Source organism: Laetiporus sulphureus, assembly GCF_001632365.1.
Source record: "Laetiporus sulphureus 93-53 unplaced genomic scaffold LAESUscaffold_63, whole genome shotgun sequence".
NCBI lineage: Eukaryota > Fungi > Basidiomycota > Agaricomycetes > Polyporales > Laetiporaceae > Laetiporus > Laetiporus sulphureus.
In genome coordinates, this window is record NW_024468572.1 from 85,024 (window position 1) to 104,637 (window position 19,614).

The 19,614-nt window shown below is 52.9% G+C and overlaps 7 protein-coding genes across 7 annotated transcripts; 1 reads left to right on the plus strand and 6 right to left on the minus strand.

The window, feature by feature from the left end:
• Nucleotides 1-1,889: 1,889 nt before the first annotated feature.
• On the minus strand, nucleotides 1,890-4,378 carry LAESUDRAFT_731360 (Zinc/iron permease). The gene is made up of 10 exons (XM_040910030.1): nucleotides 4,293-4,378; nucleotides 3,987-4,235; nucleotides 3,730-3,928; nucleotides 3,640-3,674; nucleotides 2,716-3,575; nucleotides 2,579-2,654; nucleotides 2,436-2,522; nucleotides 2,241-2,372; nucleotides 1,994-2,180; nucleotides 1,890-1,933 (listed from the first exon to the last, which is right to left on the minus strand). Exons 2-10 carry the CDS (start codon nucleotides 4,189-4,191, stop codon nucleotides 1,918-1,920), a joined length of 1,797 nt encoding a protein of 598 aa, XP_040759017.1. The 5' UTR covers nucleotides 4,192-4,235; nucleotides 4,293-4,378; the 3' UTR covers nucleotides 1,890-1,917.
• Nucleotides 4,379-4,740: 362 nt separating this feature from the next.
• Nucleotides 4,741-5,438, minus strand: LAESUDRAFT_731361 (uncharacterized protein). The gene is made up of 3 exons (XM_040910031.1): nucleotides 5,369-5,438; nucleotides 4,819-5,302; nucleotides 4,741-4,758 (listed from the first exon to the last, which is right to left on the minus strand). Exon 2 carries the CDS (start codon nucleotides 5,238-5,240, stop codon nucleotides 4,932-4,934), a length of 309 nt encoding a protein of 102 aa, XP_040759018.1. The 5' UTR covers nucleotides 5,241-5,302; nucleotides 5,369-5,438; the 3' UTR covers nucleotides 4,741-4,758; nucleotides 4,819-4,931.
• Nucleotides 5,369-6,138, minus strand: LAESUDRAFT_731364 (uncharacterized protein). The gene is made up of 2 exons (XM_040910032.1): nucleotides 5,821-6,138; nucleotides 5,369-5,737 (listed from the first exon to the last, which is right to left on the minus strand). Exon 2 carries the CDS (start codon nucleotides 5,694-5,696, stop codon nucleotides 5,406-5,408), a length of 291 nt encoding a protein of 96 aa, XP_040759019.1. The 5' UTR covers nucleotides 5,697-5,737; nucleotides 5,821-6,138; the 3' UTR covers nucleotides 5,369-5,405.
• Nucleotides 6,139-6,279: 141 nt separating this feature from the next.
• LAESUDRAFT_707667 (MFS general substrate transporter) lies at nucleotides 6,280-8,203 on the minus strand (the record flags this gene model as incomplete). The annotated part of the gene is given in 6 exon segments (XM_040906662.1): nucleotides 6,280-6,804; nucleotides 6,817-6,942; nucleotides 7,001-7,181; nucleotides 7,234-7,446; nucleotides 7,497-7,790; nucleotides 7,854-8,203. The coding sequence occupies 6 exon segments, from the start codon at nucleotides 8,201-8,203 to the stop codon at nucleotides 6,280-6,282; spliced, it is 1,689 nt and encodes a 562-aa protein (XP_040759020.1).
• A 1,425-nt stretch (nucleotides 8,204-9,628) lies between these two features.
• Nucleotides 9,629-14,811, minus strand: LAESUDRAFT_815982 (uncharacterized protein). The gene is made up of 5 exons (XM_040914735.1): nucleotides 14,748-14,811; nucleotides 13,613-14,691; nucleotides 11,068-13,554; nucleotides 10,318-11,017; nucleotides 9,629-10,260 (listed from the first exon to the last, which is right to left on the minus strand). Exons 2-5 carry the CDS (start codon nucleotides 14,576-14,578, stop codon nucleotides 9,791-9,793), a joined length of 4,623 nt encoding a protein of 1,540 aa, XP_040759021.1. The 5' UTR covers nucleotides 14,579-14,691; nucleotides 14,748-14,811; the 3' UTR covers nucleotides 9,629-9,790.
• A 318-nt stretch (nucleotides 14,812-15,129) lies between these two features.
• Nucleotides 15,130-16,888, plus strand: LAESUDRAFT_763877 (uncharacterized protein; the record flags this gene model as incomplete). Its single annotated transcript, XM_040913345.1, has 5 exons — nucleotides 15,130-15,216; nucleotides 15,267-15,661; nucleotides 15,714-15,927; nucleotides 15,982-16,794; nucleotides 16,853-16,888. 5 exons carry the CDS (start codon nucleotides 15,130-15,132, stop codon nucleotides 16,886-16,888), a joined length of 1,545 nt encoding a protein of 514 aa, XP_040759022.1.
• Nucleotides 16,889-17,443: 555 nt separating this feature from the next.
• Nucleotides 17,444-19,607, minus strand: LAESUDRAFT_739234 (cytochrome P450; the record flags this gene model as incomplete). The annotated part of the gene is made up of 12 exons (XM_040910988.1): nucleotides 17,444-17,604; nucleotides 17,635-17,653; nucleotides 17,718-17,775; nucleotides 17,828-18,015; nucleotides 18,207-18,396; nucleotides 18,457-18,517; nucleotides 18,572-18,966; nucleotides 18,998-19,043; nucleotides 19,103-19,204; nucleotides 19,285-19,304; nucleotides 19,358-19,440; nucleotides 19,497-19,607. 12 exons carry the CDS (start codon nucleotides 19,605-19,607, stop codon nucleotides 17,444-17,446), a joined length of 1,434 nt encoding a protein of 477 aa, XP_040759023.1.
• Nucleotides 19,608-19,614: the final 7 nt, after the last annotated feature.

Consider the following 19,614-nt stretch of genomic DNA (forward strand, 5'->3'; position numbering starts at 1 on the left):
CACAAACTATCATGACAGCTACAGATTGACCCAAAATTAATGTGGTGCATCCAATCCGATGACTTGGGCAGTTCTCACAAACTATCATGACAGCTATGGATTGAACCAGAAAGAATGTGGTGGGTGTCCTCTGATCTTCTTCTTAGATGTACTAGTACATTAGACTATGTAATCTCAAGTAATGGTTCAAAAATGCCTTGCCCTTGCATAGTATGCACAAAATTCAAGCCCAGGATTTGACAAAAATTGGCAGCTAATATTGCTGCAAATGGCCCATTTGGTACTGCCCAAATGACCCCCTGACACCACGTGACAACACTGATCATTGGGAACATCCCATGAAAAAGCCAGTAACAGCCCAAATGTCACACTCAAAAATGGTTATAATGGTCACACCAGTATGACCATGCACAATCCCAACTATGGTACCTCCCAAAAGACCCACCAAGTGCCCAAATGTATGGACATACCACCCCTGAGAAAGCTCTTAGCTTGAACCACCATAGTGAAATAGTTCAAGCTAACAGCTTGAGATGAGGGGGGACCTGAAGTGCACTCAGCTTTTGGGGGCTCAGCTCGGCCTGGCTTACAGCTTGAGGCCGAACCTGGCACATCACTACCTGCTGCATGCCCTCAGACTGAAAGAGGTCTCCATCTTGCCGTGCATCGCAGGAAAACTGGTGCTACCATGAGTTGAGAGTGGCTATGCCTGGCACCTGCATAGCGGGTTAAAAATATGAGTCTACGACAAGATGAGTACAGGGTGATGTATATACTGAAAAAGGACTCACATTGAATAACAAAAGTCTTTGTTTCGCCAGCGCTAACTCCAGCCCCGTCTAGGAAGCCAATGCGATTATGGGCGAGTGCCATCACCAGGTTCAAATGACTCGATCCATAAGGAGACCCGCTCGACGTCTACCCAAGAGAGTGCACTCAAATTTGTTGTCGTCAATGCGCCCATGTCCAGGTAGTATGACGAATCAGTTGGTGTCATGGTTCAGGATGGTGGTGAAGTCAGATGAGCTGAAGGAGCTGGTGGTGATTGACTGCATAGACCACAACTTGGTGACTGCATCGTAGATGTAAACAGACGATGTGTCATCAGACTAGGCATTCATAACATAAATGGTCTTGTAGAACTGTGCAAGGTAGCACGTAGTGTTTGTGCCGTCAGATGAGCTACATGAAACATAGTATAAAGGCTCACGAGTATCCAGATGTAGTAAGGGAGCCCATCGCAGTGCCTGGAAAGTACAAGTGTAAGTAGAGCATTCACGTTATAGCTCGATCACCGTGGCGGCAGAACCTACCTCGCCGAGGTTCTGAGAATACGAAAGCGACGACTCCAAACGCGACGATTGACGCTGTCTCTGTCATGCCGAGGCATACAAGCAACTAACGGTCGCATTCACGGGTTCCGATACGTCGGACGATTTCTATCTGCTCATCCCTATGGTTGATGCTGGTTCCTCCAAAGCGGATAACACGCAAGCAAAAGATCGGCGCTTCCATAGTCACGTTGCTCGCCACTCGCACTGACCGCTGTATAGTTGGAACAGGCTGTTGGCTCTGCTGTCAGAGCCTCTCATTAGCATTCGGGAATGAGTAAATTAACGTAGACCTTACCTGACTATCGATCGCCACAAATATCCTTGCCAGTGACATTTCATCGACGAAATTGATTAAGGATGCACAGCAAGGAGAACATCGATAGCATTGCGATAACCTGTCCAAGAATACAAAATCTGATCATCCAACTTCGTTACGCAGTAAGCGTGTTCGTAAGGTATCATTACTATACCCGCGCAACCGCTGCGGGCTCCCATCTGTGATCGCACATGCATTCAGCATAAAGCATCCACGAAAGATGGAGATCGAACACTCACACACAGCACGCGCCACCGCAACCAAGAACTACTCTCCAACGATTCTACCACGTCATCCGCATCAGCACTGATCCTCCTGTACTAGAGCAAACGCATTCACTCACCCAACCGCCCCCATCGCAGCCACACCCGCCAGCAGTGCACACAGCGCGAGAGCCTGCCGGCTGACACTAGAGCGCCACAGATGTGGGTCGAGCACAAAATCACCCGCGAGCATCTCAACGCACGCCGCATATATGAGCATTCCCGCCGAAAGCGCGGACATCACGCCCGTGAGCAGTACTACTTTTACTGGAGGTCAAACGCAGAATCAGACCGAGACCAAGAAGATAACAAGACAGGGACACGCACCTCCTTCGCTTTCGCCAGGCCCGAACACCGCCAGCCCGATGGCGATCCCCACGGGCGTCGTGACCGCGAACATAAGTGCCAACGCAGGCTTGAGCACCCGTTCTAGCCAGCGCGCTCGCTCGTGTTGCTTCTCTGCCCGCCCGAACAAAGACAATCAGTGAGACCCAGAAGAAAGCCGAAGATAGAAACGCGTACCATCCCCTGCGGGTAGCGTCGCGATCCGGATTCCGAGCGAGAGGCCCTCAAACAGTTGGTGAAACATGATCGCCGTGACCAGAGACGCTAGCGGGGGCTGATCAGCTCGATGTGTCGGAGAGAAGGCGGTAATGGACACGCACTGAATTCGGGGCCTGAGGTAATCGCGAGTGTGAGCCCGATGACGAGCGAGTGTAGCATGATGCCCACCTCGAGCATCTACCTCCGCAAACCCGCCATCAACCTGAGCACTCCGGACGAGATGAGAAGGACGACACACCAAAATGCCCACCACCTGCCTCCGCCATCCGATCCGCCCTTGAGCCGCGTCCTTGTCCCCATTCCCACTCTCAGCCTCCGCTCCTCTATCTTCATGCTCATGCATGCCCCGGTCCCCGCCCCATGATTCCATGTCCATATGCAAATGCCCGTGAGCATGCACATGCTTCGTGCCATGCCCGTGCGCATGCCGACGCTCATGCTCCCGCATAGCGCTCGCACCGGACGACGTGCGGCTCTCTCTACTCTTTCCATTTCCATTTGCCACCCTACAGTCACTGGACCCTGACTCTAAACCTGCGTCGTCCCCGCCGAGCCCAAACCAGCCTCTCCATCCTCCCTTGGCACACGCATGGTGCTCCGCATGAGACCCGCGCTGTTCGTGCCGATGGTGCCCACCCATGAAAATCTCATCTCCTGGACGATTCGGCTCGATGGTCATTGCCGGGGGATGCGGGGGATGCGTCGAACGCGGGAATGTATGTGCGTACCCGACCGGGCGTGGGCGGCCGTTCGCGTTGGTGCCGTACTTGACGGGTGGTGCAGGATTTCGGGAGGATACAACGAGGGGCGTGGCCTCATCTACCTCCGCCTCCCTATCCTCGTCCTCGTCCACCTCTTGCTCAGACTCGGGTGACGCGAGCGCGAGAGGTACACCGGAAAGGTGGCTCGCTCCGCCTTCCTCGTCCTCTTCGTCTTCTTTTCGTCCCTGCCGATCGTTCGGCGTCCCATTCAAACGCTCGGGGAGCTGGGTTGGAGAGATGGTAGGTGAGGATGCGGGAGAGAGCGAGGGCGTAGAGCATGGCGAAGGAGGCGCAGAGGCATACGACTGGAGGCGGTCGACGTACGAGGTAGCGATATCTGCAATGATAGACAAGACTTTAATGAGGAGGACGAAGGCGGAAGGAGCAGGTTGGGAACGTACATTCGACGAGAAAGATAAGGAGTAGGGAGCTCAGCCTGTGCAGATAGTCGTATCGATACATCATGAACAGAGAAGACAGATAAAACTTACACAATCATCCCTACCCACTTTGACACGCCATACCTCTCCTGCACCTCGGGGCTCATCAAGGCCTGGAACGCGTCCTGAAGGAGGTGCACAAAGGCAGTCGCCAGAATGATGCCTGTGCCAAAGTGCTTTCCAACGAAGAAGACGACGCCCGGGATGCGGATGCCGGGGATGCGGCGCGAGAGAGCAGGAAAGCATGATGCTGCCAGGGAGTCTAGTCAACAACTCTGTGTAAAAAACCGAATGAAGGCTATACGCACCGAAAAGAGAGACAAGGAAGACAGCAAACATGAGCCACACACGCGTGTGCACCCATTGCGTCGCTAAGATCGCTTCGCCTGACACCGTCCAGGCGCCGGATGACTGAGTTGGATAGTCGCTCGAGCCGTCGAAGGCAGTCCCTCTCTCTAGCCGTCGGAGAGGCCAGCCATAGGCATGAGGACGGGACGTATAGATTAATGTCATGGAATGTGAGATGGCTGTGGGGCAGATACGGTCCGAAGTCGGCCCTGTAATAAATACGGTCAGCTGAGACAGTGATGCTCATAAAATGTATTGAGACATACCAGTGTCGCACGGTATTTTTCTGCTACAGGTCCAATTAGATAGCGTACCCTCAAGTGTTTGAGAGACGAGCGGTGAAGGAAGGGGATGGGGGGCGACTTGGAATAGATGTTGAAGGGGGAGGACGGGGACAGTGAGGACCACACCGGTCACCTAGGACAGATTTGCTTACATAACTGGAGGGATATTTCGGGTACCAATCGAATCGACTGTAATTGCCGGAGTTGTGGCCAGCAGCGCTGAGCATATCCATACTGGTCGCCTCTTCTTCTCCTGAATTCTCCTAATGAATGTCCAGTGAGATTCTCGTGGGTAATTCCAATAGCTTGTTGATGCATGGCAGAGACGTTTGACAGATCGATGACAGCCAGGATAAGTATCCTCTGAGTTTGATAAGTCCCGGGTTCGTCCCTCAGAGGCTCAGTCGGGCGACAAGCAGGCCATATAGCTTGGAAAGGAAATCAGACGGTGAGAAGCTCGTTCTATGTGTGTCACCGACCGAGAGAACGACTGACACGTTGTGCACAGAGGAAGTAGTGAAGCAACCAAGGGAGTGCATCCGAACAGTCAGCGCAAACTGATTGGATGCATTCGACAATTTAGGTGCTGAGCCAAGGCATTCGACGACTAGGCTATTAGAACTAGTACACTCGGAGTTCGATCAAGTCCAGATGCTGCAAGTAATGGGCGATACGCAGGCCGCATGAAACCGTCAGCGAGAGAGAAGAGTGCTGGGCCAATGAACCCAAGCATGCGGGCGGACTGAGTGCAGGGTCGGGGGGAAAAGGGTCAGCGCATTCGACGGCGAGAGGGTCCTCATGTGCACGAGACTGACAGCGACAAGCACCTTCGAGAGACGTCATGCTCCGAATAGCCCAAGTTGTGACGCATACATGCATGAAGCCATTGAAGCAATCAGAAGTAGCGCATCCAAAAACAATCCAATGCATACATGCCAGCAAGCGCACGATCTGGACGACGGCTGCCCGAAATTCGCGCAGTTATTTGGCTGGTAAGCAATCGCGTGATCTCTGCTGAGGCTTGAGAGTGCACCTGCTAAGTAGTCACGTAACACCAGGTGCACTGGTACCACGTCCCTTCTCGCCTCCTGCCGTTCACCCGTAAATACATGCAGCTCGACATCTATGGCGCGGCAATGACCATATCCCAGCCGCCACTACCTCGTCATATGCCGCTCGCATCTCTTCACCATCTTCCTTTCGATCTGACAGAGCAGCACGGCTGACAGACGTCCTATACAGAGACGGCGTAGCAGGATCATCTGTGCGGCGTTGGAGTAGAAGCGGACAGTCGAAAACGAATCCTGCTATACCGTACGGCGGAGACGGGGGTGGAATGCCACGAATGACGCATGTGTGACCAGACGCGTCAGAACGCGCATACATACTCCAGCGCGTGACTGAGCGCATCTGCTGTTTTGCTGGCTGTATGGCTGTATGTGTCTTGGATTAATCTGTACAACTCGCCGAAGCTCTCTGAACAATGACGGACATGCTTTATGAAATTCAGGGCCTTAACGTGTCCCTCAAGTCCAGAAGAAATGGCCACCCGAGGCTCCGAAGATTCACCGCGGGTACGTGTCTAGTGTCATTCAACGAAAATGACGTCTATTATATGCTGTTATACCGTCCAACCTCCAACCTCCGGATACAGATGATGTTAGTGCGAATCGTGATGAGTGTAGCGATCGTAACGTCGTCGTAGGCGCCGCCTATCCAAAAAGAAAAGACAACCCAGCACCGAGCGGTGCGACCGCAACCTGGGGAAACAATAGCAGGGGGTCGCAGAATATGTTGAGAAAAATGCAGATGACAGGAAAACGATATCGTGAGTTCATGACCAGAAATGATGTATATGCGTTGTGGTGGTAGTGGTGAGGAGGCCGACAGAAAGGATGATGGAACGTCTGCGTGCGACTGGCCGCACATAGGATGATGAACGATAAGATGAAGAGACAGACAGAGCTCTTCATGCCTGATTGGCGGCGTCCGCCTGTGTCATCTCCTTGACGGGCGTTGGCATCGGCTTCGTCGGCGCATACTTTGACTTCTTCCTGATAATAGGCCCATACTTGAACAGCACGAACGGGATGGGCGCCATGAGCAGCGCGATGAATCCAAGAAGAGTCGACGCCCAGCGCGAGTTGAGCCGCTCAAACATCTGCGTAGCGAACATCGGGAAGCCGGCGCCGAAGCACGACCGCACGACGGTAAGCGAAGCGAGCGCGGACGCTGCGACGAAGAGGTACGCGTCGGCCACGTAGTTGAACAGCGCGAGGAAAATCCACACGATGCTCCATCCGAGCGGGTAGCCCGCGATGAGCGCCGCCCAGAGCGAAATGCTCGGGTACGACGTCCAGCCGAACCAGAAGAACGAGGCCATGAACATCGGCGCGGCAAACATCGCGACTTCGAGTCGTTTCTCGGGCGGCACGGGGTGCGGTGCGTGCTTTTTCTGCGAGCGCACGTACCGCGTGTTGAAGATGAGCGGGTACTACGTGAACACGTCTGTGCAGCCGCCCAGGAAGATCGGCAGGAACGTCAGACCGAAGATGCCCATGCTGAGGTGGTGCCCCTCCAAAAAGACGACGGGATACGCCTCGAACAGGAGGTACATGCAGCCGTACACGAACTGTGCACGACGTCAGCTGCCACGCAACAGAAAACGGGGTAGAAACGCACACACTCACACTCATGTACAAGGTGATGGCCATCAACATAGGTTCCCGGAAGAGAATGACGAACGGCCTTGCGAGAACATGCTTGATATGCTGCCTGATCGTTTTCTTCTGCTTGTTCATCGGAGCCCAGTACCGGTCATCCCCCGTCTCCTTGCGCAATCGCTCCGCCTTCCGTACCATGAGGACCGGCCTACACGATCACACATCAGTGACGGTGCTTCAGGAACGTGATGAGGACATACAGGAAGGTTTCCGGCAGCGTGAACACGATCAGGATCAGACAGGCGCCAGAAAAGAACGTCAGCAACCAATAAACCCATCGCCAGGAGACGCCCGAAACGCTCATGAAGCCAGAGACGATCGGTCCGAGCGTCGGTCCCGCGAACGGTGCGAGGGTGAAGAAAGCCATGGCCTCTCCTCGCGTGCCCGCATCCCAGATATCGGACAGCAGCGCACTGTGGTAGACAGTCAGGAATTAAAAGTATCAGTGATCATAGCTACCCACCCGCTGTTGGACAGTGGAGCTGCCGCAAAGGTACCACCGAGGAAACGGAAGACCAGGATTGACGCGGTATTTCGCGAGAGCGCGCAGCCCACTTGGAAGCAGACGTAGATCACGAAGGTAATGATGAAAATTATCCGCCGCCCGAACTGCTCTGATAGAGGCCCCCACAGCAGAGGACCAACACAGTAGCCCGCAACAAAGAGAGCGATTGTCAATGTTGCCACTTCTTCGCTGAACGTAAAGTAATCCATCATGTCATAGATGATTCCTTCCGGTATCGAACTCGCAAAGGTACTAAACGTGGACAAATGTTCAATGGCAATAGAAATAGATATATTTGAAACCATTGTTGCTCACGCATTCAGGACCAAAAACGCGCCAAGCATTGTCAGATACCACCGATACGGTCTTGACCAACTCCTTGGATGCTCAGGATCGCCCTCGGGGATGGTGACCTCATAAAAATCCCATCCCTTTTCGCCCGGGTGAGGACCGTAGGCTTCGCGCACAAACTCTGATTGGACCTCACTCTCTGCAAGCGGCTCTTCTTCGTCTGAGTTGGCCGTGATTGTAGGCGAGTGCGAGTCAGCGACAGGCTCGCTCGAGCTGGACCCGGCCACGCCTTCTTCCTCAACTCTTGGAAGGGCAGATGTCGGATTCGATCGAGTGGCCGCGATTGGGGACGAGGACTGGGATAGAGGCTGCATGGATATCGTAGTGAGGAAAGAGGAAGAGAAATACAACTTACAATGGGTCGCGAGACGAAACTCCACCGCTTGTTTTTGTAGCCAGTGCCTGGTGGACGCGGATGGATGGCCCGGCACCATATGATGGAAGCATAGTAGTCAGCATGGATGTGTAAAGGAGGCTAGCGTATCCACCAGATCATCTCGTCAATGTTACTCCGGTTAATTTCTTTGTCACGCACGTCTCATCGGAGTTGAGAAGACGGTCCATGCTGCGTTTGTATTTCTCAAGGCAACCACTCTTCGAACTGTTCAGTAGCACTTGCGCATGCGGTCTTCCGCCGCCACGAAGCACCCTATCATCGCGAGCCCTTCGAGTAAAATCCGCGGTACGGGCATTGCCGATACATCATCAGGAAGCGCAACCGAGACCGTTCTGAAATTTCCACACCGATGACCGTGGAAAGAATATCTGCGGCCGTAGCGCTGACGCAAGCTCTGCTTGATGATCCGTCCGTGTCATCTTTGATATACTTACAAAGGCCGCAGCTTCTAGCCTTGCGAGGATCGCACTATTTTCGGTAACCGATACCACAGCGCCGCTGGCAAAGGCAACGCGTTGCTCTTTGTATCACAAGTCATGCGCATGTAACATATATCGTGGGATTCGTGGCTAATGGACCATACGAATATAGGGACGAGCCACTTACAAGTGCTGCGAGCATCGCAGCAATATGCGATGGCTGGCAAAAGATCGGCATCAGTGGGCGGGCGGCGACCTCATTGATGCAGAAACATATCTGAGTTTCACACCATTCAAGTTGCTCCCGCGGCAAGCGCACGCAGTTTTGCGACTCCCGCCATCGCAAGCATTACGTCCAAAATTCCTCATAAAATCCCGACGTCTCGAGAATCATTCAAAAGCCAAAGTAATAGGTCGATATATGAACGGGAGAAAGACTCGTCACGGGCGCCGTTTGCATTAACGTCCCGATGATGCGCGACGACGTTGATGGGCGCCTGTCCACCTCAGCCACATATTAGCCACATCGGTGCCGTGTGTCGTGCTAACTGATAGCAACAACGCTCTCTTCGTTGCTTCACTACTATTGGTACTGTGTTGTCGTATCAATTGCTGGCTGCAGTCCTAGAATCATCATCTATGCAATATCTTCCGGTTGAAATTAAATATCGAATTGCCAGTCCTCGGATCTTGGATCCCCGGCGACTCAAGCTTGAGTATCTCGCCAAGCACGTATCGGATTTCCTTCTTCACGGGCACTGGCGACCATTTAAAACCCCAGCGGCCATGCGCCTGGAATATGTGCCTGTATCGGGCTGAAGCCTACTTTACGGTGCTACATATCAAAGTACTGTTGAGATCCTTTCTGCTTTCGGTACGTCGGTACGTTCATATCGTCATCACTCGTCCATATGCACACGGGCTGGCGGTTTACAAGACATAGATATTGTTCCTGCCACATGCAACCAAGACAACAGTACATAGGTATGACAACACATCTGGTATAGTTAGCGCTACAACGGATGAGACGAAAATAATCAAGAAATGACCGTCCGTTCAGTACAATCCGATACTAAGCCTCCCCGCTATGAAGCTCTCGCAAACGACATTCCTGCCCTCCGCTGCCGCTGCACATCCCTGATCACCTGCTGGAACCTCAGACTCCACCATGCCCTCTCCTCCCTCTCTCTCTCCTGGCCCACCTCATCCCGTTTCTCCTGAAACTGCATCGATGGGCTCTTCGGAAGCGGCATCCCACAGCTCACGATGGACTTCATCGCCTGGAAGGTGTCCTGGTGCAGGTCGCTGTTGATATCTAAGCCAGAGCTTCCGCCAGACGAGGAAGCGTAAGAAAAGCCGGCGAACGAAAGCGCGTGCGTGGTGTGCTCTTGACTCTGATGGAGCGCCGCGAGCCAATATTGGAAAGATTCCGGGTCTTCGTGTACGGTGGGGATGCTCACGGTGAGCTCGACGACGGGGACTGCTTGCGGGACGCTGCCAGTTCCCGCCTGGTCTGAGTTTAGCGGTAGGAGATCGAGGATCACGTTGCAGCTGTCTGATTATAACATTCATATCGTGCAATGTAGGAATGAGTAGATTGATCGTCACTTACTGGCATCCTCCTCCCGCTCCGTGACGTATAGGACCCTCGCTAACCCCACTTCCTCCAGCAACGCCCATTGATCCTCACACTCACCATCCTGCACCGCACCGCCCGTTCCTGCATGTGCCGGAGTCATAAACACGACCAAGTCGTCAAACACCAACGCCTGCAACGGCACTACATCCTCGCGCGGCCTTCCAAACGCATCAGACGCCGGTGTCAGTGGCGTCGCCTTCGACGACTCCGCCGTACTACGCGACCACAATGACAGCGACGACGACGCGGACGAGCTGATCGACCCAGGCCGCGCCCGCCGGACGTGCCAGTCGTGAATCGCCGACGCCAGCCGCGACATGCGCTGCGGGTCATCTCGCGGCCGTCCTGGCTTCCGCCTCCCTCCATCAATAGGCTTGCCGTTGATCTGCAGGGTAGGAGTCACCGGCGGACTGGGCTCCCTGTATGCATGCGGCTTTTCGTTGGAGGGAATGCGATGCAGAACGCCATGGTGGAGGAGCCGCCGCTCCCGTTTTGCCAGGCGAGCAGATTGAGGGATGCCCACTATCCGCGAAAAGATGTCTTTCACGAAGTCGTATTCCTCTTCCCGGATTCGGACTTCCTCTAAGACCTCGATCATTGTTCTGATGGAGGAGAGCAAGAAGACTGTCGGGAGGTGGTCGACATGGTGCTTTGGCGTGACGTCTAGGAGCCGCTGCTATCAGTCAGATTATTGCACCTTTGATGCAGTATAATATCGAATACCTCGAAGGTCTCGGGATATGTCCCCAGTCTATTCACGGGCTCCTGGAGCAGGTCCTCCAAGGTATGTCCGGACCACGCTTCTTCCTGCTGCCTCATCCGAACGTACTCCCCGAACTCATCCTGCGGATCGTCAATTCGCGTCGCCAACAACTCCTTCACCTCGTCTATCCTAGCGATGTATGGCTGATACACTTCCAATTTGGGCGCGATGGCAAGCAAATGTGCAGCAAATGCGTCGACGACCCCGCCCGTCTGCCAAGGCCTCGTCGCCGACTTCAGTACCCGCGCGACGCCGGCATGCAGGTTGACGATATCCTCGTACCAGTCAAATAGCCTGGAGATATCTGCTGGGACACCAGGAAGCCAGGACTTGGTGTCGTGGGATCGTAAAGGCAGGATGAACGATGCGACAACAGCGCGCGAATGCTTGACGAATGCTTTCTCTTCAATGAAGAGCTTGTATATCACCTCTTGCCGCTGCACCTCCATCGGCCCATAGCGCGACAGGAGCGCATTGAAAGTCGACAGATTAAGCATAGATCGCCAAGATGCCTTTATACTCGGCTCTGCTTTAGCTCTTGGTGAGGGCTCCCGTTCTACACGACTAGAATGAGCCTGTTGAGGTTCTGAGCGCGACTGGCGACGGCGGATAGTGTCATAATCTTCACACTGTCTGATCCTGCTGCTGTGCGCACCAGGCTGGACGGAGGACCCAGCACTGCCATCGGCGAGGACCTCGAATAGCGTATGGGCACCTTGACTCAATGCGTCCCTACCATTTTGCTCTTGCCAAATTTCACTAGTGCCAGAGAAATATCTGCTCATGCGTGGACGACTACCTGCCATCGAGTCGTCGCTGGCACTTCTTGATACGGAACCCCGACTGTCTGTAGTCTCCTCGGCCTCCTCTGAGCTTCCAGCGCCGTATGAGAGGGAACGAGGGATCCCGAATCCTTCTCTCTCCCGATCCGCTGCATTCTGACCCGCATATGAATCCAGCACGGACAGATCTGAGGAATCATCGCTCTGATGACTGAATTTTCCCGCAGCCACCTGTGGAGTCCTATCAGGTTCGATGTAACGCTTCGAGGTCCTTCTTGGTGAGGACTCTGTACGTGGACTGAGCTTCGGTGTCTGTCGCATGTCTGTCTGCGTTCGTCTCCTAGCATCGCTGGAGGCAGTATATGGAACCTCTATATTGTGATCGAAGGGCTGTGACCTTCGCCTCTGTCGCTCTGATGATACTACAGGTGCAGGAAGAGGAGAAGCAACGCGAGAAATTCTCTTGACAGACGCCTCCGTAGCCTCCTCATGACGTATGGAAGAACGATCTCCACGGTTGCGACCAGAAGAGGACGGGAGAGGTCCGGCTAGAGATTCTCGAGCCCATAAGTTTGTGGACGCTTGTTGACTGCTACATTCACCTTCGACCTCGTTCAAGCTCTCTTCGTCGCCTTCAGCCGAGTAGACAGACTCGTCGTCGTACCTACTTGACGTTCGGGAATATCGCTCCTCAACAATTGGAAGTAAGCTATGACCAGCATCGTCGACACCGTCAGGATGCAGTTCTTGCGAGACAGTGATGGCGATACCCTGCTCGTGGTAAGCACCGCTATCGCTCTGGCTGAGTACGCTCCTCCTGCCGTTCGCTGGATACGATTCATAATCAACATGGAGGTTATGAACGATGCCCATCAATGCTTCTCGCTGCCTAGTTTTCTCCGTCTCTTCGCGGTGTTCTGAGAAGCTCCCACGTATTGTGTCGAATGCAGATGGAACTGTTTTGTATTGATCTGCAAGCGCTTCCTCTTCCGCAGGACTGTCTATTGCTGAGTCAGAGCCTCGAGATTCCTGATCGTCAGGCTCGTCGTAGACACTATGTTCGTCGCTTTCGTCGGTCTCTGTGCCGTACGGATTTTCTTCCTCGTTCGGATGTAAGTGAAAACCCAGACCTACAGGCATCTGCTGTGTCGCCGCCTGAGTCCTGTTGTAACGGTCGCGTAGTTGCATTGCGACTGACTGGCGCCCCAGATCCCGGAGTGCAGTGGACGCAGCACGGCCTCTTGATCCCGTTCCGTACGGTTGATGCATGCGCCGGCGGCCTCGATCGTCGTTCTCATTGTCAAAAATTTCATGCAGGCCTTGCGAACGGTGTGGCACGGACGGTCGTGGAACATACGATATTGTCTTCTCTATGTCAGAGGTACTATCACTAGCTGAAGCAGACGTGTGGCTTGGCCGAGGAATGTTGGAGCGTGCCCTCAACGGGGACTGTGTTGCAACGACTAACTTAGGCGTACCATGGGGGATTTTGGACCGCGGGGTCCCGGACGATAGCAAAGGCGCGACTAAATTAGGTTTAGCAATTGATTCACCATTTGGACGCGGTAGTAGACTTTTGGACTGTGTAGATGGCGCTGTTCGAGCTTCACTTTCGACTAGATTTTGAGGTCCACTACGACCTCGACCTCGGGTCTGATTTAAAGCCTATGTCATTCACATGCGATTCAGTAAAGCGACATCTTCATAAGAATAACATGCATACAGGCGAGTCGTGGCTATCTGGAACATTGATAGGATTTGACGGGCTATTCCATGGTCTCGCTTTCCTCAGAGACTGTCCGGGCGATCGTGCGGCATTGTCCGATGACTCGACTACCGTAGGCAAAAGAGAACGCTTGAAAGGAGTAGCTGAGAGAGCAGAAGAAGTTTTGGGAGGGCTGTGAGTACGACGACTCTCGCGAGGATATTGCGCCCGTTCTGTTCTCAATGGACCAGCAATGGCAGTAACGACGGATGAGGCCTGAGTGCGAGGCCTTGATGCCTGTGAGGGAGACCTATAATCCTCTACCGTTTGACGCATCCTGTAGGAATCTATTTCATGGCTAGGATCGAATGCACCAAAGGAGTCCACCGGAGTCCTGGAAGCCATGGTTGACCGTGAACCATGCAAATCGTCTAAGCCCTCTTCGAACCGGTTTGAAGGCGGCGGTGGATGGGTCATTCTATCGACTGTGTCCCTCAACGTCGGAATGAGTTGCATCTCCACCAGTGGAATGTCGACCAGAGGACTTGGCATATCAGTATTCTGGCCTTTTTCCTGTTCTCGCTGACCAGATTTCGGTGTTGAACGGCCAAAAGAGCGCGACATCGGTCTACCCGGGCTCCGAGAAATCAGACGGCTCATGCGGTTCAGGTGAGAGCCAGGTGCCACCGGCGCAGATTGGTTGCCTTCAGAAGCAGGAAATTCCGTACGGCTTGGCGGTGCAGGAGACGTGAGTACACATGGAGATATCGTCTGTAGTAAAGATGACCCTGCTCGCTCCGGAGTGCTCGACACGGGACCGGGTGGTCTGGGTGATGGATACTGTAAACCGGCAGCTGCAGCATAGTGCGAAGGAGGCAGAAACGCTGGAGTGCGAGATGCTGAGATCGTGAATGCAGGCGAGGAAGATACATTGGGAGCGGGAGAGCGAGATTTGCTCCTAAAACGAGATCGTGCCAGTGGCATCAATGAAGACGAGATATTGGGTCAACACCGGCTTGAGTCGAGGTAGAGATACGAACATGTGTGACGGCGGTCGTCACAACATGATCGTCAAGATCATTCATAGCTTTGCAGATCTGACATATGTCAAGCATCAGAGAAGGCGAGTCTTGACATGAAAGAGTCTATTCACGACTAATAGATTCAGCAGGAACTGTCGAGAGGCAGCTTTCTCGGTTGCAACACCAAATCGGTGCCCTCCTACCGCGACCGGACAGCATATGATGCTGTGTGAAAAATTAACAAGCATGCGAAAGAGCATTATTGAGCCCATTTTTCAGGACCAACGCCGAAGATTGATGAAGGTAGGACCTGTGGGGAACGGCATCACTCATGAAGCTTGAAGGTTGTGTGCAGCATTGGACGAACTTGAACGCCCGCCAAAACGAGTTAATCTTGCGGGAGATTGATCGTGATCATGTGACCATTAATCGCCTTGTCTCTCACTTCGACGCAACTCGCGGCCTTCCACCAAATGTTTGGCACTGCTCATCGTAGCAAGGGGAAGAGGCGGAATGGTTGATCTACACAGTCTTCCTGAAGAGCTTTTGACACTGATTCTAGAGGAACTGGACATGTTAGACGTATCATCATGCGCGCAGGTAGGCTTTGCTCGGAACCGTTGTCAGGACGCTCACGATAACCTACGCAGGTCTGCCATCGTTTCAGGCAAATCATACAGAGTTCCATGCGCATCCGTTACAAAATTGAGCTTCTACTCTCCGACATGGTTGATGGAAGATTGCATGATCTGTCCACAGCAGAGAAACTTGACAAACTACGGGTGCATCAAGAGGGTTGGCGCGACATGAATCTCACCTACACCTGGCCCGTTGAATGCGCTGAGGCGTCTTGGGCGTATTCCTCGGGCATGCTCGCACAGATATCTGAGAACGGCTCGCTCTCCATATACCAGACACCCTCTAGAATTAGGGAGATACCAGAGCAACCGCCGAGCGTTCGAGTCGGCTTTGCCGAATTCTCTGTTTTCATGTTCGAGGTTGACTACGAGCAGGACCTTGTTATTCTTGTTGAGGCTGTGCAAGTGTAGGTGCTGCGTCCATGCCACTTGCTATGCACAATGCTCACACTTTCACAGAAACACGGGTGACATTTACCCCCGTCAACTGTCCAAGAACGCTCAACCGCATCGTGATGCTGCAGTGCCTCGTCTAAGCGCGCCACAATTTCCTGATGACTGCGTATGTTCACTCTATGTTCACAAAGATTTGATCGGGTGGCTCGTCGTCGACTTCGATGAAGAGATCTCCAGTCTACAAGTGTGGAACTGGAGGACTGGAGTTCTCGTTTGGGTAAGTTGTATATGTTGGCATCGTTGATTGTAGCTGATGTGGGTCAAATATCAGCACCTATTTAGCCAATCGCCCCGGCCGTACGCCACATCCTTTGTCTTTCTGGACAGTCGGCATGTCATGTGTGCTCATCTTGATCGGCTGGTGGTATACGGGTTTGATCCCCACTGGCAGTCGGAAGTTTGCGGCACGCTAGATAAATTCGAATTCGCGATGGAGTTTCCCGTCCTCGCAGAAGGCGCGCGTACCCTGCGCGCAATGGTTTTCGCGCAGAACAATTCCGCCGTCCGGCCACATCCTTCACTGCGAGTCCCCTTCCACACGCTCGATACCCATACGCTTCTTATGGTCATGATGGTCATCGGTCGGCCGCCCCCACATCAGAATGAATGTGCCACCTTCGTCATTTTCTTACCGGCATCAACTGTGTCATCGTACCTGCAACGAGCCGGCAATCACGCAACAGCCTATCCATGGACCGAGTGGGGACCAAAGAACACGCGCGCTATAGAGGTCATCTCGCAGCATGTAGACTGGTTCTCGGATGTACGAGGCTCGAAAGGCATGGTGGCATACATGGAGGATCCAGCAATGAAGGTACTCACTGTCGACTTATATGAGTTCAACCAACGCGCTATACACCGGGACTGGAAACGGCTCTCCGAAGACGAGCGTACACGTACGACGGCGTTTCAAATGAAGTCGAGCATCATTGAAGCGCCTGAATACTTCCGAGACGCACTTGACACTTCTCTGCCGTATCGGCGAAGCCGCACGCGCATAACGACGATGTTTACGGGCCTTGAGGCGATGGAGCATGATTTGTTGATGGATGCGCTGCTCATTGAAGATGGTGTCATGGTGTTCGTGCGTACCACCGCATCTGATCCATGCCCTTGTATGCTCATGTTGTGATTTAATGTAGTCATCTGATACGCATTGTCAGTTCTACACCTTCTAACGAGCAATCATTCATCATCCACTTCTCGACACTCCATTCCTCTCCCTATTCACTGCAACGTGCCGAAGAGTCTCAGACGGTAATCGATCTTCATCGTCAAAACCCATCCCCATCCTCAGCTTTCCCTCGGATGCAGTGGCAAAATCCTCACTCGACTCAAACATCCTGCCCTGCTCCTGCTCGCTGCCTATGATCAATACATCGGAGAATCCCTGCATGATCCCATCTGATGGTCCCTGGAGCAGGCTGATAAACATATGTTTCTGTATGTTGTTCGACCAAGCTAGCCGACCAATTATAAACGAACACATTTGATGAGAAGCGACTCTTGAGACTAAGACCAACTTCTTGTCTCTTTCGACCGATATTCCTTGAACATCGCTCACGGACCTGCAAGCACCTTCATCGGCACGGAACATGGCGCGGATGCGTATAACCTCATAAAAATACGACGCGCTGAAGGCATGTAAGGATGTATCGAGCTTAGCTTACACCACGAGCGACGTTGTGCACTCAGAAATGTTATGGTACTACGAGCGTCCGTTCGCATGCCACTCACAGAGCTGTCGCAGAGCCGACCTTCGTGTGCATCTGCGGCTTCGAATTTTGTTCGACGGTGGGGTATTGGATGGCTACGATGTTCCAGTAGATGTCTTTTCCCGTGGACCCGAAGGTGAAGGAAGAGAGTAAGACAGCAAGGACGAGTCGTGAGTGTTCTGGCGTAGGCTCGTCGTCAATGTACATACTCATTTCGAGTTCAGATAACTTGAAGCCACTGCAATAACTGTCAGCTACATGTTCGGATTGCACGCATATAGTGGAGACGTACATGCAGAGCCCGTCCTCCGCCAATAGAAGTCATCCTGCACCACAACAAATCAGGTCCTCTTCATGGAACACGGAGACCTAATGTACCAAGCTACCTACAAGTGCGAGTACACCTGTGCGTTCATGACCTTCGGGAGCTGCTTTAGCCAGCGCTCATGGTCAGGCTTCCACTCCGCTGCGTCGGGGCTCCAAATCTCCGGGTTGCGGTTGCATGCGAGGATGCTGATGCAGACAGCAGTGCCTGTCGACACCGGTATCTCGTTCATCATTGTACCATCACTGGCGCGAATGGGTTTTGACTCTTGAGAGAGGCGTGATTATGTCATCGCGCATATATGCAGAAGAAAATAAATGAGTCTAACGCGTTACTTTGGAGCGATGATGACAGACGAGTCGATAAAACTCACATTCGTAAAAGGAATGAAACCGGGGCACCTCTGTGATGCCGATTCGGTATGTCGGCCACTTCCTCGCAAAGGGGTGGATTCACAGTCTCAATAGTCTCCGGGCAGACAGCATCCAGGTGTGGCAGTTCTTCGAGCATATCATACGGGATCTCATCATTCTCGCGGCGCGCCTTTTGTATTTCCATGTGCTGCACCTCTGGATGTTTCGCGAGCATGTCTAAGATGCGTGCGAGTGCATTCGATGTCGTGTCCATACCGGCGAAGATGGATGTCCTCACATCCAATATGGTGTCAACTCCAGTGTGAATTGTCGCTGGATGCAGTATCACCCACGACATCCGACCCGATAGCTCATTTTCAGGCAGTTTCTCTTCCTCAGAGGCAGATACGTTTGCTTGCACGGTCCAGATAAGAGTTAACGATGGTCAATGCACATTTGAATGCTTACACGGCTTGCTGATGATCTCCTTCCCCTCGCCAATCTGGCGTATGACAGCCTCGTCTCCGCCCTCTAACGCTGCCGTTTTTCCTTCATGGATTCTGCGAGAATACTTGGAGATCGTATCGGAAATCTCACCGGCACGGCGAAGATATCTGTGGGGAAACATCTTCACCAGGCATCGTCTGAATGCGGGCCTACCAATCTTCATGACGAATGGCAGTAGCGGATGAACGATACGGAGAGGGGCCAGCGTGGGCCTGGAATCTCTTTCACTGAGCCGTGCGGAGAGAAATATAGGAATGGGAAGAGCGCATATGATGCTGTTGATAGCATCGCTGAAGTCGTCGGCTGAGTCACTGGTTAGCGGGTCGAATGAGTATCCGAGTCCGGCCTGCCCAATGCTCAAGCCCGCCGCGTCCCATCCAGTCCAACATGTTGATCTCTTGTACACGTTCCTTGATATGCAAAGCAATAGCATCTTGTAGCTATCAGAGAATTCCGTCAGTTAGTTGTTCTCCGTGGACAACCTCAGATGACGCCCCTTATCAGTAATCTTAAATAAAACAGGGACTGTATGCCACGTGTTGGCGGTGGAGGACACGGAAGTGAGCAATCTACGCTGTTTGCGGTGGCGTTCGCCTAACATAATCCAAGGATTGTGTCAGAAGCTAAGATCAAGCTGGGGTCGCATTAATCTAGCGTTGAGGTTAGGACGTCACCCAGCAAGAGATGCATTGTCCTGCACGGAGTTCTATGCGAATCAGTTGCGCCGGATTAAAAGGCTCTACTAACTCGGGTGTTTCCTCATAGATATACTGGTCTTTGACGACGACGCTGGACAGCGCGAGTGGGTCAAACACGAACAAGAGCTTTTTCTAGAAAATTGGATATCAGCATTGCTTGGAGGTTGAGATAGACAGTCATATTATACCCCAAGAGGACCGTTGAGCTTGACGACCGAGCCATACTTCTCACCGATCTCCCGCTGGAAGTCCCAGCCCTTCCAATCGAAGAACTTCATAAAGTTGCCTACATATGACATCATGTCA

Excerpts from the sequence above, each read along its gene's own strand:
- LAESUDRAFT_731360 (XM_040910030.1), bottom strand. The coding sequence starts at position 4,191 with ATGACATTAATCTATACGTCCCGTCCTCATGCCTATGGCTGGCCTCTC. Across the intron at positions 3,675-3,729 it reads AAGTGGGTAGGGATGATTGT|GCTGAGCTCCCTACTCCTTA; the intron begins GTAAGTTTTATC and ends CTATCTGCACAG. Across the intron at positions 2,373-2,435 it reads GACGCTACCCGCAGGGGATG|AGAAGCAACACGAGCGAGCG; the intron begins GTACGCGTTTCT and ends TCGGGCGGGCAG.
- LAESUDRAFT_731364 (XM_040910032.1), bottom strand. The coding sequence starts at position 5,696 with ATGTATGCGCGTTCTGACGCGTCTGGTCACACATGCGTCATTCGTGGC.
- LAESUDRAFT_731361 (XM_040910031.1), bottom strand. The coding sequence starts at position 5,240 with ATGCATTGGATTGTTTTTGGATGCGCTACTTCTGATTGCTTCAATGGC.
- LAESUDRAFT_815982 (XM_040914735.1), bottom strand. The coding sequence starts at position 14,578 with ATGCCACTGGCACGATCTCGTTTTAGGAGCAAATCTCGCTCTCCCGCT. Across the intron at positions 11,018-11,067 it reads CATATCCCGAGACCTTCGAG|CGGCTCCTAGACGTCACGCC; the intron begins GTATTCGATATT and ends GACTGATAGCAG. Across the intron at positions 10,261-10,317 it reads GGAGCGGGAGGAGGATGCCA|ACAGCTGCAACGTGATCCTC; the intron begins GTAAGTGACGAT and ends TGTTATAATCAG.